Here is a 20,192-nt window from a genome sequence, read left to right on the forward strand (position 1 = left end):
TTATGAATTTACATTTTTAAGTGATTAACAATTTTTTTAAAAGATTTATTTTTTTTAAGAGAGAGAGAACATGAGCGGGGGGAGGGAGAGAATCCTCAAGCAGACTCCCTGCTGAGCATGGAGCCTGATGTGGGGCTCAATCCCAGGACCTTGAGATCATGACGTGAGCTGAAACCAAGAGCTTGACGCTCCACCGACTGAGCCACCCAGGTTCCCCTAAGTGATTAACAATCTTAATGAGACTCCAAATTTCACCTGTAATTGGAAAAAACTTTTTGAGTGTAGAGCTATAGGTCTATTAATTATAGAAATTAATAAGTTTTATTACTTAGATGAAATAAGTCATTTAACTCCATAGACTAAAAGAGGAAGATAACAGATAGACTAGAATGTTACCATACCTTGTTATGGGATTGAAGTATCTGTATGATGATTCTGGTATTAGGGTTATAGTTCTTGATAGAGAGAACCCTACATAAATAACAAATATGCTCATCAGTGATGGGCCATATTCAATGGCTCTGCAATATAATTAATTTCAGAATTAAACTGATATGTGGGTAAGCATAATAAAACAATACATAAAATTTACTGTTATGTTGTTTTCTAAAAATGTTCTGTTTAATAACATACACAGTAAACAGTGCTATTGTTTTAGTGATTTAGTAAATGAAATCTAGGAAAAGGTCAACTCTTGGTACTAGGAGACTGTGGTCTTCTGGAACCAATTCTTGAGGAGGAAATAGACAGTTTCATATATTTTAGCCTTCAAACTCAAACACAGTAATTACAGGAAAAAAAAAAACAGAGATCGAATTTCTGTCCATAACATGAAGCAGCTCACAGACTATTGTATTCAACTTTCTCATTATACATATTAAGAAACTAAGGTCTATCTCATATGCACTGTATTATGCAGAGCATACATTCTCAACTGTTTCTTGCTATTTGTAGGATCACCTTCAGCTATGCATGTTTACTATGCTCTGGGGACCAGGAGTTCATCTGGGTTAGGCACAATGCCATTGCCATCACAATGATAGTTTGAAGCTATTACTACAAGTCAAGCTCCTGCTCATAGATAGCTCATAGTTAAAGGCGGTTAACCCAACTCTAGTCATCTTGAAGATACTTTCCAATAATCACAAGCACATTATACCAAATGATACACAATATTTCAGCAGAACTACTGGAGGAAAAACCCCAATAAGTAAAGTCTACTAACAGGGCTCACCAATCACAAATGGCATCTTTATTTTTTGTGGGTTAAAGATGTTATTTATAATGGTGTTATCTGAACAGGTATCAGTTATTTGTATGCGTGCCTTTTCAATTTAAATAGTTAGTATCCATATGAAACTTTAGGAAAGTATGTGGAGAAGCACAGAGATACTTAGAATACTCTATTTTTTACTTCCTTATTCCTACATCTTCACAGCCTCTGGGAGAAAAAAAAAAAAAAGGCAGAAACCTTGAATAGGATGAACCTAGTGCTATGACAGATGATGTCTTCTCCTCTTTAGTCCACTGCACTGGCTTTATTTTAAAAGAGGTAGAAATAAAATCAGCATTGAAGCATATAAAACAAAGTACCAGGTTCTTACCTCATAATGTTTGAAGTGTCTTCAGCATGGGAATCACTACACAAAGGGTTGGCTATAATCAGGCATGCTTCTGCAGATTCCACCTATTCTTCAAGATTAAACAGCAGCCACCTTGTTAATTACATGGGAAATGTTCTACTGTGCCCCCTGTGGTTTTTCCTATGGTTTCATCATAAAATTTCCCATAAGAAAGAGAACACTTTTGGGAAGGAGTTGTGATGAGGATGTCTTTACATCAGGATCAGAGTCCTGTAGATGCTGTAACGGTCTCTAACAAAGATGCAAGACTGCTTTAAAATGGAGAAAGTACATACTTATATTTTTCCTATTGTCCAAAATCAAGTTTTTAAGCAACTGCCTGTATATTTATGTGTTCAGGACAGCAAAGAATGGGGGAACTGGAAGTATGTTTGGGCCAAAGTAAGCATTCAATATTTGTGGATTCTGAATCTTAAGGGTCTAGAAAATTATTGAAGTGGCTCTTGTAATACCAACTTGTGGGAAAGAGAAAGCTTATTCTGAGTCTGTCATTTTCTATTTCAATTCTTTATGTTAACTTTATAGATCTCTGATTCTAAAAACTGAAGCCCTAGGTTTATATGATTCTGTGAAACCTAAAACATGGGGGGAAGCTCGCTTTGATCTTAATTGAAAGCTGTCTAGATGGTTAGATTTTGCTCATTATTTTTCTTCCCAGGCTTAATGGGATTTCTGCTATTTTCCTTCATGTTTCTCCTATCAGAAGGCGTATTAGTGTGTTTAGAAAAAGTTGGGAAATCTGTCATCTGATAATGATCCTACTTGGATGGTAAGATTAAACACACTTCTGCTGTCCATAACTTTTTCAGAATTTTTAGACTGATAAAATAAAACTGCATTAGATAGAGAATTTAGTGAAATAAATAAATGTAAGTGTATGTAAACAGTGAGTTCTGCTTGATATCTGTCAAGGAGGATTTAGAGACCAATTACTACATTTCCTTTATGATCAGTTTTTAAAATTGAGGAAGTCTTATTTTCCTCCAATTTAAGCATCTGGAGTAATACTCTTGAAAGAGCAATACATTTTATGATCTTAATTGTTGCAGCTTAGGGAAACTAGAAGAAGAAAAAGAACCAGTTCTTACCGCAACCCGCCTCAGATCATCCCACTTAAGTGCAGATCCAGAAATAAAAGTTGTATAGGCCATGTTGCACTTAAATATGGTTTCTAATTCCAAGGAAGGAGGGACCCTGGACAAAGAATGTAGTACCAAAGATGTAAAAAGATGCCTGAATTTGGTGTAGAGATTGTTATATTTATTTAGTGCCTTTAACAGAACTCCTAATTTCCATTAGGAAAACATCCATCCTCCCTTACTTATCCATACTAGCCTTATTCCAGGCATGGGCCTGAAGCTCAGACTTAGTCAATCACTATGATATGAAAAAATGCAAATCACACTGATGTCCAAAAATTTAAAAAAAAGGAATTACTAAGGATGCTAAAACAAAAACATTTCAGTCATTCAAAAAGATACTTTAAACAATGGCATTTTAAAACAATGATGAATTTAATGAAATAGCTTCTAAATATATAAAGAAAAATTGACAAAACTAGAGAGATAAATTGATGAATTGTCACTGTAATGAGAGATTTCAACACATTTCTCTCAATTATTGATTGATTAAACAGAAAAAAAAATTGTCAAGTTTGATGTTTCTAAGTCCTTTTCTTTTTTCCCTTTATTGAGGTATAATTGACAAATAAAATTGAGAGCTATATAAAATGTATCATGTGATAATTTGGTATGTGTATATATTGTGAAAGGCTTCTTCTCATTAACTTTATTTACACATCCATCACTTCACATGGTTACCTTTTTTCAGGTTAAGAACATTTAAGTTCTACTCACTTAGCAAATTTTAATTACACAATATAATGTTACTAGTTTTAATCACTATGCTATACATTAGATCCTCAGAAATTATTCATCTTAAAACTGGAAATTTGTACCCTTTACCAACCCCTTTCTATGTCCTCCCCCTGCATCCCTACTTTGGGCAACCACCTTTCTACTTTCTGCTTCTATGAGTTTGACTTTTTTTTTTTGTATTTGTATTTTTGTATTTGTCTGGCTTATTTCACTTAGCATAATGCCCTCCAGATTCATCCATGTTGTCATAAATAACAGGATTTCCTTTTTTAAGGCTGAATAATATTCCACTGTGTGTGTGTGTATATATGTATGTGTATATATGCATGTACACATATATGTATACATATGTATGTATACACATGTATGTATTGTATGTGTATATATATTTTTTATATGTTCATCCATCAATAGATACTTAAATTAGGTTGTTTCTATACTTTGGCTATTGTGAATACTCCTAATTTTTTTTTTGAGAACACACAAATACTTATCAAACTGATAAATTACTTGACAATAAAGAAAGCCTCAACATACTACAAAAAAAAGTTGTCATACGTATTATGATCTCTGATCACAATACATTTTAAGTTAGAAGTTAATAACAAAAAATTCTTCATTTCTTAAAAAAATAGACTGCTAAAAGTCACCTGAGCTAAGAAGCAATTATAATGGAAGTTATAAAATTCTTAGAAATAAATCATGTTGCAAACACTAAACATCTAAGTCTTTGGATACAACAAATGCAATGCTTTTGAAGAAATTTATAGCTTTGGACATTAATATTGGAATAAAACCAAAGAAATAAGAAGGAAAGAGACAATAAAAATAGGAGTGCAAAGAATGAAATAGAAAAGAAATTATGAAACAAAGAAGATCAACAAAACCAAAAGTTGGATCTTTGAAACAAACAAACAAACAAACAAACAATAAGAAACTAATACAATAGGTAAAGCTGTAGTAAAATCGATGGGGAGAGAGAGAAGACAAAAATATAGGGAATTGAATTCATTATACTGAATGAAGAAGGTAAAATACCTACAGGAAAAGTAGAGATAAAAATAAGAGTGGAAGAATACTACAGATAACCAAATGTGACAGCTTTTAAGATTCATACAAAACAAATTACTAAAAGTATATCCTATCAGAACTCACTCTAGAGGAAACATAAAGCCCATATAGTCCTATGACTATTAAAGAAATTGAAGCCATAATTTAAAATCTCTCAAAACAAAACACACACAGACACCAAACAAAAATTTAAGTCCACCAGTTCTAAATGATTTTACAGTATCTTCTACCACACTTTCAAGCAACAAATTATCCCGTTTTTTATACAATGTCTTTCGAAGATATTAAAAGAAGGGAATAGTATCCAGCTAATACTACAAAGTCAAACTAACCATAACTCCAAAGGTATTAATGTAATTTACCACATCAACAAATTAAAAGTAAAAAAATATATACAGAGTCATCTCAGATGCAGAGAAAATGGTTATAAAAAATATCTTTTTACAGTTAAGAAACACAGCTCATGGTATTTGAGGAATAGAAGAGAATATCCTTAACCCAATAAGGAATATCTTTAAAATAAAAAAGGATGTCCTTAACGACAAAATATTAGAAAAGTTTTCTTTGAAATGAGAAAGAAAAGATATAATCACCACTTTTTTTGCTAATGTTATATTTGATGTCTCATCAAATACAATAAGAAAATAAAATAAATTGTACACAGGAGGATTGGAAAGGAGGGAATAACTGTCTTTATTTGAAACTATTATTTACATAGAAACCCCTAACAACACTACAAAAAAAAGGTTTCAGTAATGGAGAAATTTAGCAATATGGATAGATAGAAGATTAATATACAAAAGTCACTTCTGTGTTTTATACCAAAAGCAAACCACTAGAAAAAGTAACTAATAAGACAGTATTTCCAATAATATCAGAAATTATCAAGAACCTAGAATATAAATATACATAAAATAAATATCACATTATTACTGTTTTATGTTGTATATTCTCTAAGCCTAGTTATCTGGCTCTTCTGAAAGTTTTGAGAGCTACATAATATCTATTTATACTTAGCCATAAGTGGTTTTTGTTTATGCCACTAAGTATCCTGATATACAGGAATATAAATTAATATTTTACCTTTATGACAATTTATATCATAATATCTTGGAAATTTTTTTTCTTAAATAACAGGTAAACAAAGAAAGAAAAGAAAAAATTTCTCTATCAGTTATCAATTCTTGCTTAAAAATTTTCAAGATCTTTGTGGCTTGAGATAACAAATTGTTATTTCTTGAAATTCTTTGTTTTGATTTGGCTCAGCTAGGTGACTTTTCTGCTTCATGTGGTTTTGTTGGAGTTACTCCTATGTCTGCATTTAGCTGAGGGCTTTAGTGGGCTAGAGCATCCAAGATAGTATCATCTATATGTCTATTGCCTCAACTGGGCTAGCTGGAGGGCTAGCACCTGGATGGGCCTCCTCTCCGTCAGAGTAGGTGAACTTCTTCTGTAGTGCTTCAGGGCTCCAAGAGACTGGAAGCAGAAGCTGCCAGGCCTCTTAGGGCTTGGCCCATAACTGCCCCAGGCACTCTTGTATATTTTGTTGGTTAAAATGAGTCAAACAGCAGTCCAGTTTCAACAGAAGGGAGAACAGACTCTACTTTTGTTGGAGGGATAGAATATGTGTCAACAATTGTGAGGAATCCTGGCAGCCATCTTCTGAAAACAATCTACCTCAAGAATTCACATCCCTCCCCTGTACAAAATATTTTCGCTTTCTCTCCCCAAAGTTTCTTTATTTTTAAATTTTATTATGTTATGTTAGTCACCATACAATACATCAGTTTTTGATGTAGTGATCCACGATCCATTGTTTTCGTATAACACCCAGTGCTCCATGCAGTACATGCCCTCCTTAATACCCATCACCGGGCTAACCAATCACCCCTCCCTCCTCCCCTCTAAAACCCTGTTTGTTTCTCAGGTTCATTGTCTCTCCTGGTTCATCTCTCCCTCCAATTCCCCCGCCCATTTTTTCCCTTCCTTCTCCTAATGTCCTCCATGTTATTCCTTATGTTCCACAAATAAGTGAAACCATATGATAATTGACTTTCTCTGCTTGACTTATTTCACTTAGCATAATCTCCTCCAGTCCCATCCATGTTGATGTAAAAGTTGGGTATTCATCTTTTCTGATGGCTGAGTAATATTCCATTGTATATATGGACCACATCTTCTTTATCCATTCATCTGTTGAAGGGCATCTCGGCTCTTTCCACAGTTTGGCTATTGCGGACATTGCTGCTATGAACATTGGGGCGCATATGGCCCTTCTTTTCACTACCTCTGTGTCTTTGGGGTAAATACCCAGTAGTGCAATTGCTGGGTCATAGGGTAGCTCTATTTTTAAATTTTTGAGGCACCTCCACACTGTTTTCCAAAGTGGCTGTACCAACTTGCATTCCCACCAACAGTGTAAGAGGGTTCCCCTTTCTCCACAACCTCTCCAACATTTGTTGATTCTTTCCCTGTCCATTTTTGCCATTCTAACTGGTGTAAGGTGGTATCTCAATGTGGTTTTGATTTGGATTTCCCTGATGGCTAATGATGATGAACATTTTTTCATGTGTCTGTTAGCCATTTGTATGTCTTCTTCAGAGAAGTGTCTTTTCATATCTTCTGCCCACTTTTTGACTTGATTATTTGTTTTTTGGGTGTTGAGTTTGAGAAGTTCTTTATAGATCTTGGATACCAGCCCTTTATCTGTAGTGTCATTTGCAAATATCTTCTCCCATTCTGTGGGTTGCCTCTTTGTTTTGTTGACTGTTTCCTTTGCTGTGCAGAAGCTTTTTATCTTGATGAAGTCCCAAAAGTTCATTTTTGCTTTTTTTCACTAGCTTTTGGAGATATATCTTGAAAGAAGTTGCTGTGGCCGATGTCAAAGAGGTTACTGCCTATGTTCTCCTCTAGGATTTTGATGGATTCCTGTCTCACATTGAGGTCTTTCATCCACTTTGAGTTTATCTTTGTGAATGGTGTTAGAGAATGGTCGAGTTTCATTCTTCTGCATGTGGCTGTCCAATTTTCCCAGCACCATTTATTGAAGAGACTTTTTTCCATTGCATGTTTTTTCCTGCTTTGTCAAAGATTATTTGACTATAGAGTTGAGGGTCCATATCTGGGTTCTCTATTCTGTTCCATTGGTCTGTATGTCTGTTTTTGTGCCAGTACCATGCTTCTTGGTGATCACAGCTTTATAATATAGCTTGAAATCGGGCAACGTGATGCCCCCAGCTTTGTTTTTCTTTTTCAACATCTCCTTGGTGATTCGGGGTCTTTTCTGATTCCATACAAATTTTAGGATTGTTTGTTCCAGCACTTTGAAAAATGTCATTGGAATTTTGATCGGGATGGCACTGAAGGTATAGATTGCTCTGGGTAGCATAGACATTTTAACAATGTTTATTCTTCCGATCCATGAGGATGGAATATTTTTCTATCTTTTTGTGTCTTCTTCAATTTCTTTCATGAGTGTTTTGTAGTTCCTAGAGTATAGATCCTTTACCTCTTTGGTTAGGTTTATTCCGAGGTATCTTATGGTTCTTGGTGCTATTGTAAATGGAATCGTTTCTTTAATTTCTCTTTCTACAGTTGCGTTGTTAGTGTGTAAGAAAGCAACTGATTTCTGTGCATTGATTTTGTATCCTGCCACATTACTGAATTGCTGGATGAGTTCTAGTAATTTGGGGGTGGAGTCTTTTGGGTTTTCCATATAAAGTATCATGTTGTCTGCGAAAAGAGAGAGTTTGACTTCTTCTTTGCCAATTTGAATACCTTTTATTTCTTTTTGTTGTCTGATTGCTGTTGCTAGGACTTCTAGTAGTATGTTGAACAACAGTGGTGAGAGTGGGCAACCTTGACGTGTTCCTGATCTTAAGGGAAGAGCTCTCATCTTTTCCCCATTGAGGATGATATTCGCTGTGGGTTTTTCATAGATGGATTTTATGAACTTGAGGAATGTTCCCTCTATCCCTATACTTTGGAGAGTTTTAATCAGGAAACGATGTTGTATTTTGTCAAATGCTTTTTCTGCATCAATGGAGAGGACCATATGGTTCTTCTCCCTCCTCTTATTAATGTGTTCTATCACATTGATTGATTTGCGAATGTTGAACCACCCTTGCATCCTGGGGATAAATCCCACTTGGTCGTGGTGGATGATCCTTTTAATGTATTGTTGGATCCTATTAGCTAGGATTTTGTTGAGGATTTTGGAATCCATATTCATCAGGGATATCGGTCTGAAATTCTCCTTTTTGATGGGGTCTTTGCCTGGTTTGGGGATTAAGGTAATGCTGGCCTCATAGAATGAGTTTGGAAGTTTTCCTTCTGTTTCTATTTTTTGAAACAGCTTCAGTAGAATAGGTATTATTTCTTCTTTGAATGTTTGGTAGAATTCCCCAGGGAATCCATCAGGCCCTGGACTCTTGTTTTTTGGGAGGGTTTTGATCACTGCTTCAATCTCGTTACTGGTTATTGGCCTATTCAGGTTGTCAATTTCTTCCTGTTTCAGTCTTGGCAGCTTATAGGTTTCCAGGAAGGCCTCCATTTCATCCAGATTGCTCAGTTTATTGGCATATAGTTGTTGATAATAATTTCTAATAATTGTTTCTATCTCCTTGGTGTTAGTCGTGATCTCTCCCCTTTCATTCATAATTTTATTAATTTGGGTCCTTTCTCTCTTCTTTTGGATAAGTCTGGCCAGTGGTTTATCAATCTTATTAATTTTTTCAAAGAACCAACTTCTAGTTTCTTTGATCTGATATACTGTGTTTCTGGTTTCGAATTCATTGATTTCTGCTCTAATTTTAATTATTTCTCTTCTAATGCATGGCTTAGGCATCGTTTGTTGCTTTTTCTCTAGTTCTTTAAGGTATAGAGTTAGTTGGTGAATTCGGGATTTTTCTATTTTTTTGAGTGAGGCTTGGACGGCTATATATTTACCCCTTAGGACCGCCTTTGCAGTATCCCATAGGTTTTGGACCAATGTGTTTTCGTTCTCATTGGTTTCCATGAATTGTTTAAGTTCTTCTTTGATTTCTTGGTTGACCCAAACGTTCTTGAGCAGAGTGGTCTTTAGCTTCCAAGTGTTTGAATTTCTGCCAAATTTTTTCTTGTGATTGAGTTCCAGTTTTAGAGCATTGTGGTCTGAGAATATGCAGGGAATAATCTCAATCTTTTGGTATCGGTTGAGACCTGATTTGTGACCCAGTATATGGTCTATTCTGGAGAAAGTTCCATGTGCGCTCGAGAAGAATGAGTATTCTGTTGTTTTAGGGTGGAATGTTCTGTAAATATCTATGAGGTCCATCTGGTCCAATGTATCATTCAAAGCTCTTGTTTTCTTGTTGATTTTCTGCTTAGATGATCTGTCCATTGCTGAGTGGAGTATTGAGGTCTCTTACAGTTAATGTATTGTTATCAATATGATTCTTTATTTTGGTTAACAGTTGGCTTATGTAGATGGCTGCTCCCATATTGGGGGCATAGATATTTACAACTGTTAGATCTTCTTGTTGGATAGACCCTTTAGGAATGATATAGTGTCCTTCTGTGTCTCTAATTACAGACTTTAGTTTAAAATCTAATTTGTCTGATATAAGAATTGCTACCCCAGCTTTCTTTTGAGGTCTGCTGGCATGGAAGATGGTTCTCCATCCCTTCACTTTCAGTCTGGATGTATCTTTAAGTTCAAAATGAGTCTCTTGTAGACAGCATATGGATGGGTCCTGTCTTTTTTAAAGCTTTTTTTTTTTTTTTTTTTAAGATTTTATTTATTTATTTGACAGAGAGAGAGACAGCAAGAGAGGGAACACAAGCAGGGGGAGTAGGAGAGGGAGAAGCAGGACTCCCGCAGAGCAGGGAGCCTGATGCGGGGCTCGATCCCAGGACCCTGGGATCATGACCTGAGCTGAAGGCAGATGCCTAACGACTGAGCCACCCAGGTATCCCATGGATGGGTCCTGTCTTTTTATCCAATCTGCAACCCTGTGCCGTTTTATGGGAGCATTTAGGCCATTCACGTTGAGAGTGATTATTGAAAGATATGAATTAATTGTCATCATGTTGCCTGTGAAGATGTTGTTTTTATAGATTGTCCCTGTAAATTTCTGTTGTAGATCACTCTTGGGGTCTTTCTCCTTTTATAGAACCCCCCTTAATATTTCTTGCAGGGCCGGCTTAGTGGTCACATATTCTTTCAACTTCTGCCGGTCGTGGAAGCTCTGCATCTCTCCATCCATTCTAAATGACAGCCTTGCCAGATAAAGTATTCTTGGCTGCATTTTCTTCTCATTTAGTACCCTGAATATGTCTTGCCAGGCCTTTCTGGCTTGCCAGGTCTCTGTGGATAGGTCTGACGTTATTCTGATGTTCCTCCCTCTGTACGTAAGGAATCTCTTCCCCCTAACTGCCCTTAAGATGGTTTCCTTGGTTCTAAAATTTGCAAGTTTTACTATTACATGCCAGGGTTGGCCTGTTTTCCTTGATCTTAGGAGGGGTCCTCTCTGCCTCTAGGACTCGAACGTTTGTTTCATTCCCCAGATTAGGAAAGTTCTCAGCTACGATTTGCTCAAATACATCTTCTAGTCCTCTCTCTCTCCACTCCCTCCGGGATTCCAATTATTCTGACATTGGAACGCTTCATGGTGTCACTTATTTCTCTGATTCTATTTTCATGGATTCTGAGTTGTTTTTCCCTGGCCTCCTCTTTTCCCTTTTTATCTATTATATTGTCTTCCAGGTCGCTTATTCGTTCTTCTGTCTCAGTTACCCTAGCTGTTAGATTATCTAGATTGGATTGGATCTCATTGATAGCATTTTTAAGTTCTGCCAATTCAGCTTTCATTTCTGCCCTTAGAGACTCTATGTTGCCATTAATTGATTTCTCCATTCTAGCCATTGTCTTCACAATTGCTAGCCTGAATTCCGTCTCCGACATCTTGGTTATATCTGCATCCATTTGTAAATCTGCAGCATAAGTCATAATCTCTGAGTCTTTTTTGTTTTGGGGGGCTCCTCCTCCTAGTCATTCTGTTGATGGGTGTTTGAGGGAATGTATAGAGTCCAAATTATTGACCAGAACCCAAGCAAGATGCACCTGTTTTCTTGGGACCTTAAGGTTGCTGGCCTCTTGTTTTCCCAGCCTGTCTTTTGCGGGAGGGGCCTGCCGTGCTGTTACTCAGGTAACCCTGTTTGGGCGAAGTTGCCCTGCGCCCCTGTGGTGGGGGATGGGCTCAGTGGGAATCAGTCTTTGGGGCTTTTGTTCTCTGGTGCCTTTCCCTGGTGGCTTTCCACATCTCTTCCGCGAGTCAGAGCAGAAGAGACTGTTTCCAACCCTCTGCCTCAGAGCAGAGAGACCGCAGTCTGTTCTTCAGTGAGCTCTCCAGGCCACACTGTCTCTGTTTCTCTCCGTGCTGCTATAAACTGCAGCGTCCTGGGTTGTGCACCCCTCCGCAGCGCTCCCAGTCCTGCCTCCAGGTCAGGGCACGTCTCTGCCCTTTGTGCTTCTAAAACCACCAGCCGCTCCCAGTTCGCGTGCGCGTGCAACTCCACCGCTCCGGGTTTCCGTCCCGGGGACTGCAGTTCACGTGTGCTCGACTGTGACGCTCGGGGTTTCCACCCTGGGGGTTGCAGTTCACCGGCGCGACCCCGGCGCACCGGGTTTCCATGTCGGAGGCTGCAGTTCGTGTGCGTGGGACCGTCCCTCCCGGTTTCTGTCCGGGGGGCTGTGGTTCTCGTGCGCGCGACCCCGCCGGTCTGGTTTTCCACCCTGGGGGCTGCCCTAAAGTCCTTTCCCGATGCTACTGGTCTGCGAGTCTGTGCCCCGTCCGCAGCGCGCGAGGCTGTCACTCACCGGCAGTGTAGGATCCCCACGTCCAGGCACCCTCCCGCTGCCGTTTATCCTCCGATATCTGCCCGCAGAATCACGGCTCTACACTTCGTACCTCAAAACCAACTGCCTGCGATATTCTGTTTGTAGAGATCCAGATCTTCTTACATCTCAGGCTGGTTTCGTGGGTGCTCAGAGTGGTCTCATAGATATCCAGCTCAATTCCGGGGACCAGTTGAAATAGGGTCCCCTACTCCTCCGCCATCTTTCCCCCCTCCTCTCCCCAAAGTTTCATCTCTTTAAAGCATCAGCTTTAAGTTCTGGATCTTGTCATCTATGTCAAGTCTAGATGTGGATGGGGCTCTTCAGGCACAGCTCCTCCTCATCTGATGACCTATGACCTAGATAGACAAGTCATCTCCCACTCAACACCCACCTACCATGATGAGGCAGGGACAGGAAAACTGCAGCAGACACTCCCAGCCAAAAGATGCTGGGGTGGTAACGGACAGCATGTAGAAATCACTGGTCTACTGAAACTATGAAATCTATATCTGAGCACATTTTATCATACCCCCTGACTCAGAGGGCAGAGCATGTTTTTGATTAGGACCCAGTTCTGCTCTCATGAGCCAATCCATTGTTTTTCTCAATTCTTATCTCTGCCCTCTGACTCTATGAGTCATCTTCTGTTTTCAAATAAATGGCCCATGTTTGTCCCTGAGTAGCTTTCTTAGCCTAATTCATGACTATGCTGGGTTGGGGGCCAAGAGGCATTTGTTTCCATTGTGAAGTCTCTCTTTCCCTTTTACTCCAAGCTGACAGTTGACATTGATGACTTTCTATAAATGTTATACAGGTTCACGCCCCCAAACTCATATCCTTTGGAGACAGATCTCTACTTCAAGAAATTTAGAATTCTGGGAAGAATGTCCTTCATCTTCTTAGAAGCCCTTTGCCTGTCTAAGAGGAGCATCTACAAGACACCATCTTAACTTTTTCTGAGGTCTTAACAAAAGATCTTACAGCTGCATCCTTGATTAGATCCTACCCTTTGACCTTGAGGTCATATTTTATAGCACGCTGGATTTGATTTTTTCCCCCCCGAGGTCATTTACCTCTGACATTTTTTTGGCCAGCTGGAGAGACTCTTCTGAGCCTTCTATATTTCCTTTAAGTTCTGCTTGAAAATTAAAGAGTTTCTTTTTTACCTCCATTTTCTTACAATATCTCATCATACATGATTATACTTAAAGCAAATGACACCTAACATTCTTTCAGGAAATTTTCTCAACAACCTTCATAATCTTACTCGGTACATTTCCTATCTATCATGTTTTTTTGGGTGACATTGTTATCAAAATTGTGCTGTTCTTTCTGTACCCAATGGCGGTTTTCCTCACTGTTTTTCCAGCATCTAGTAAGAGTCTCCATGCAACCAGTCTAGCCTCTGCCTACCACCCATTCCAAGGAGAAAGCCACATTTTGGCTTTTGTTATGATAGCAACCCACTTCCAGGACCACATTTTGTATCAAGTATCCCTTTCCACAAAACAAACCATTCTGGAACTTACTGATCTAAAACAACAACAATATATTATTTATCAAGATTTTGTGGGTTGGCTAGTCTCAGCAAGGTAATTCTTCTGTTCCATACCATGTTGACTGTGGCCATTCATTGCGGTACATTCATTAGGGAGCTTGATTGAGAGCTGGAATGTCCAAAATGACTTTACCTGCATGACTGTTGTCTCACTTATGTGACTGGAGCAGCTGAGAGCTGGCTGGACCTCCTCCCCAGCAAGCTACTCTGATGATATAGGGCTCCAAGACAGTGAAAGTTGAAACTATCAATCCTCTTAAAGGCTAGGCCTGAAACCAGCAAATTGTCACCTCTGTGGCACTCAATTTATCAAATCCAGTCATAGACCAGCCCAGATTCAAAGGGAAGAGGAAGAGACTCCATTTTTTATTGAGAGGAGCAATATGAATATACAGTAAGGGAAGGAAAGGTTAATAGTTGTGTTAAAGAAAAATCTACCACAATTGCAGATCATGATCATTGCTTTAAAGGAAATATAATGGAGCAGTGAGAAAGAAGGATTAGAACTCACCAATTTAGATAGCTTGAATTGGGGGTTGGGGGAGACTCTCTGAGTGCTGAAGAATAAGAATAAACTGATCATATAATAGTAAGAGAAGAGCTGAGAAAAAAGCACAGATCAATAAAGTGGCCTTTCTAGAAACTAAGGAGAGACAAAATATTAACTTTGAATAGGGTTGTGATAGTGGAGATGAAGTGGTAGAAACAGAATTAGTATTTATTAAGGAGACAAAATTGACGATATTGATCAAAGTGTACATAGGGTTTGAGGGAGAGGAGTAGCAAACACAATGCTTCATTTTCTGTTTTAAGGAACTGTACTGATAACATCCCATTTACTGAGATAGAAAATACTGTTTTCTTTCCTTCATGTATTTTTTTTTTTTAATTTGCCTTGTTAGCTGGAGAGAGGGATATAAGATCATGAGTTTACTTTTGAAAATGTTAAATCTGAGGGACCTTTGAAACACTGGGATGGAAATATCCAGTAAGCAATTAGTTTGTGAATACAGAACCACAGAAAATGTCTGGCAGAGGATATAAATTTTAGAGTCATCAGAAATTATGTGTAATTGGAAAAATTCTAGATGAATTTTATATCATTTTAAAAATTTCATTCATTCTCTTGACAAGTACCTATAATAACCTACATTAGTCCATGAAAATAGAGCAGTATTTAATTAAATGTATTTAATGATTTCCTTTTTATCTCAAATGGATTATAATTATTAGCCCCTTATCACAATTTTAGCACTTTTTTTTCTATTTTTTAAAATAAGGATTCAAGTAATATACAAATTACTGAGAAGACAGGCAGGCAATGATAGTGAAACAGAACTGTTGGCTGTCCATCAATAGCACCATGAAGGCGTTCAAAATGCTTATTGGTTATCTCATATATGAGAGCCTAAAGTTATAGTGGACAGGGCATGCCCTAATCTAAAAAGTACAAAGTGTTAACTATAAAATGTGTGAAGGTTGAAGTGATTCTGTATACAATACTGTATAAGATCAAAATGTCATTTCGAATATGTCTGACTTATTTAGCGATGTGTGGATGACTGAAGAGCCTTTTAGACAAAATGAAGAAGGTAGTTCACTACACTTTACACAAAATCAATTCCAGGGAGCTTAAATATAAAATATTTCAATATGAAAACATAAAAATGCCAGAGGAATATTTGCTTAATTCTAGAACAGAGAGGCCAAAAATGCCATAAAAGCCAGATGCCATAATGAAAGAGCCGATGGATTATAGTGCATGTAAATCCAATGCTCTGTATTAAAATAAAGCACGTGTGCATGCACACACACACACACACACACACCCACAAAGGCAAAGAGAGAAAAATCTTTACAACACACGACACAAAAAGGCTAACATCAAAACATATTAAGACTGCTTAGAAGTCAGTAAAGCAACAGATGACTATCCTCATAGAGAAGATAGAAATGGAAAGATGAATTCCTTCATTCCTCAAAAAAGGAAAAGAAAATGGTCAAAACACAAAAATTGTTCAGTCTCACTAGGAATCAAAATTGTAGGAAGGAAAAGCAAAAAGGAAATAATCGGAACATATAAAAAGTGTTCAATCTCACTATGAACCAAAATTGTAAAATAAAACGAGAAAACAATTTAGCCTACTTAAAAATCATTTTGTTTTAAGTACGCATTTTCCAGTGTTCCACAAAATAGTTGACCTGGACCCTACTTGTGGAGATGTAAGCTTCACAGAACAAAAACATCATCAAAAACAATCCTTTCTGCTTCTGTTTGAACTCACACTTCCAATTCTGAGAATTAACAGAATAATAATTATAAAGTGCACTAGACTTGTGCACAAAATGATGGTCATATGTAGTAATAACAAATACGGAATACTTTCCTAAATGATAGGAAATCTTTTAAACAATGTTAGGACATATACATAAAAATATCAGGCAAGATATATTCCAAAATATTCTCCGAGATTAATGCTGGTTTTTAAGATTGCTTTTTCTTTTCTTTTTGCTTATTATTATTTCCTAATTTTTCTATGAATGTTGCAAAGGTTATTTTCTTCCATTTAAAAAATGCATGCATATTTCAAGGATTAATTTAGAGCTCATGAACCATACAGATACACTTACTCTCCCAGAAAAACAATCTCGATGTTGATTTCCCCTGACTTATGGTGGAGAAAATTCCTCAGGAATGCAGTCACGCTGTCAACTGTAATGTTTCCACAGACCACGATGAACCTAGGGAACAAGACTATGTGAGGTGGATCATCTGAGGAACAGAAGTATCTTCCTGTCAAGATTTAGAGATGGACAATTTGCTTAAACCTAGTTTTAAATCAATCTGGTATTTGAACTAGCCAGATTTTAAAAATAGAAACACTGAAGATTGCATCTCCAAGAAAGAGAAGAAACATCAAATTTCTGTAGTCCCAATTCATCCCATGTTGGGTATGAATCCAAACATTTGAATTACACATAGCTTTTCAGGAATACAATAATAACTATCATAAGCATTATGTTTTTCATAGTTATTATAACATTATAAGGGACTGGCGCCTGTGTTATTTCACTTGATTTTTTTCACCTGATTCCTGATTGATCTAGTCTTTTTTCAAAGGAAAAACAGAGGCTCAGCATGGTTCACTGATTTTCTCAAACAGTACGGCAGGGTGGCAATATATTCTAGGTTATTTTGGTTTTTCTTCCACATCAAAAATTATCTAGTCCCTACAAAAAGTGAGTCTAATGGAGAGACATCTGGGACAGGTGCAAAAATCTATGCACGTAACTTTTACAGTGAAAAATAGCTGTCAATTTCCTTGAGTTTCATGCATTTAAAGAAGCTATTTTTCCCTCTATTACTCATTTAAGGAAACCGAAAGTGTACTTTCAGCTTAATTTAACCTTAAATTTTCCAGACCTTTTGGGCTACTTTGGCATGTGTTCCGCATTCCTTTCCTGTGATAAATTGGATCAGACTTTGGCTTATCTAGTTCATTTCATTGTTTTCAATATTTGTTTTTCACTCATTTCATTATTATTATTATTATTATTATTATTATTATTTTACTTTCTCCTTTGGACTCCTAGGTCAATCTCCTTCGGACTCCTAGGTCAATCCTTCTTCCAATTGTGCTGAGACAACTCCAAGACAGTTTGTCTTCACTGTACCTGTTTCCTCTATAGCGGATGGAGACTAAATAAAAAATTATTGCTTCAAATTTAAGATCTCCAATCCATTCTCTCCTTCTTAGATGTGAAAACCATAATGGAAACTGAAGTAACACATCACAGAGAAATAGGGTAAAAAAACAACACTAACTCTGTCTCCCTTCTGGAACAGGTATCTGTGACATGGACAAAACAGGTGATCTATGAAGTGTTGTAGAAGATGTGGAAATTGCTCTTCCCCCTAGCAAACCTCTGCCTGTGAATGAGCTCCCATATGGCGTAAGGAGATTTGAACCAACACAACAGAATTGAAGTCATTATTTTAAATTTGAACTGTGGTTTTAATTTGATCCATTATGTGAAGTTAGGCATAAGTTAACCATATGATTAAAATGAATAGGACAGTTAGGAATAGATGTAAGAGAAGAGTTAGTGGTAAGAGATGTAGAAATATTGCTACAATCAATACTTGACAAGGAATGACAACATTATCTGTCATTTTAGTTGACTTACTAAGGGCTAAGCATCTATATAGCAGTGATTATCAAATAGCAAATATTTTCTTATGGTATTTATTTTAGCGCAACCCTCTCAGCTGAATGAAGGACTTGCCAATATATTCACCTACGCCAGGTGATAGGTGTTTAGAAAGGGATATGTGACTACTAGGATTTCTCAAACTATAGAAATTGTACCTGAAAGCTATACTTACTTCTTCCCTTTGACTACTTCATAGGAACTGGTATATTTCCTCTTGTTAGCAAAAAGTTCCACCATTTCAGGGACATAATTTGCAAATAGGATCTAAAATGATCAGCAAATAAAATCTTAGGCGTCTTTATTTTCAAGGGTAGTCCAAAATTCTGATTATAAAGGAGAAAGAAGGTACATAAAACTTTCTCTTATCTAGGAGGGGTGTGACTGTGAACTATTTTTAAAAGGCAGACCATTTTTTCTTCCTTACTTCAACCTTTGGATTTGGTTTAAATTGAACAAAATGCTTTGCAACATTCAAAATGATGAAAGCAAAGACAAGCAGTAAGGCAACCTTCCTGCCCATTTTGTCCTGTAGTCACATCTAACTGCCTTTCAGACTCTTTGAGTTGGTACTACTTGAGGCCTTAGAAAAAAATAAAGCATGTGGGACAGAAAGGGGTTTAGGAAAAATGAATGAAATGAGGGGATGTAACAATATGGACAGAAGAATATCAGTAAGGTAGAATTCTGTTAATGGTTTTTAAGGGATTGAAATTAAAGTCACTAAAAGAAAAGGTTTCCTTTGTCCATGACACACTCCTGAACCAAGTACAGATATTCACATATCTGAAATAGAATGCTAGTTCAGAGAGAGCTTACTCATTTGGTCTGGAAAGAACAGAATTTTCTTCAAATCAAATCTCAAATGCCCTTCTTTCTCTTTGGAAGAAAGACTTTAGTCTGATGGTCAAAGATAAAGGAATATAGGGTTGCTCAATTCAATGTAGAGGCTAATAAGGAAAGTCTGCTCTCCTTTGTCTGCCATCCTCATCCTTGGCAATCAAGCAATTATGTCATGAGCCCTAGGGGATGCAGTTTGGAAAATATGGGCTCTAAATATCTTTCCATTTTCATTTGACACCTGCTCTGAACAATGCAACATTCAATCTCAAACCTATATTGTTTTATTTCTCACCATTAACTACATGTTTTTGGTTTATGTAGCTATATTCAAAGATATTAAAAATATTCTTCACCAAACTCCCCAGAGTGAAAAACATGATGAAGGTCCGTCCTAGGGATGTCTTGGCTACCACATCTCCAAAGCCAACAGTTGACGTTGTTGCCATGACCAGGTAAATAGACTCAAAATATGATATATTCTGTGAATTTCTACCTTTGAGCCAGGGATCACCAGAATTTTCCACCTGTCCAAAGAGAGAAGATTCAGGAAAGTTCTCTAAATGGAATCCAAGGGCAAGTTTATAAAGAATAGACAAAACTCTAGACTAGTTTCACTTAATTCAATCCAAACGAAGTATTAAGTGATTCCCAGGTTGCACTAAAGGGTTTGCGAAGTGTGGGTAGTGATTATGAAGTCTTGTGTTCCTTCATTGTGATTACTGCTGAACTCTGTGGTGACATGTAGCTTGAGCCCACATTTGGAGTGCTCCACTGGGGGACTGGTTGCCCATATCCCTTTCTCTTTATTTGGGCAAATCATAGCATCCAAGAGTCATGAGACTCCAAAGGCTCTCAGATCGAGCAATTATTATTTATTATCATTTTCCACTAGCTCAGGATTATCATTAAAAAAGAAGCACTTAAAAAAAAAGAAGAAGCACTTACATGAGCACTTCATTTCAATGAGCTTAAGCACATGAAGGCTAGAGTCTAAGGAAAAGCAAACAAAAAATTTTTCCAGGTTATTTTCCACCTCCAAAAAAAAAATCTTTTCCGTGATTAAAAAAAACTCTGAAGAATACTTCCTCTGATTTCTCCCTAAGTCTTCA

General features: G+C 37.2%; 1 protein-coding gene across 1 annotated transcript in view; it reads right to left on the bottom strand.

The window, feature by feature from the left end:
• KCNU1 (potassium calcium-activated channel subfamily U member 1) overlaps positions 1 to 20,192 on the bottom strand; it is a 169,655-nt gene that overhangs the window by 115,635 nt on the left and 33,828 nt on the right. The window contains 6 exon segments of the mRNA XM_032413221.1: positions 402 to 471; positions 1,605 to 1,687; positions 2,732 to 2,837; positions 16,660 to 16,770; positions 18,416 to 18,507; positions 19,437 to 19,607. Of these exon segments, the coding sequence (XP_032269112.1) occupies positions 402 to 471; positions 1,605 to 1,687; positions 2,732 to 2,837; positions 16,660 to 16,770; positions 18,416 to 18,507; positions 19,437 to 19,607 (633 nt within the window).

The sequence above is a fragment of the Phoca vitulina genome, unplaced genomic scaffold (assembly GCF_004348235.1).
Source record: "Phoca vitulina isolate PV1807 unplaced genomic scaffold, GSC_HSeal_1.0 scaffold15, whole genome shotgun sequence".
NCBI classification, from domain to species: Eukaryota; Metazoa; Chordata; class Mammalia; order Carnivora; family Phocidae; genus Phoca; species Phoca vitulina.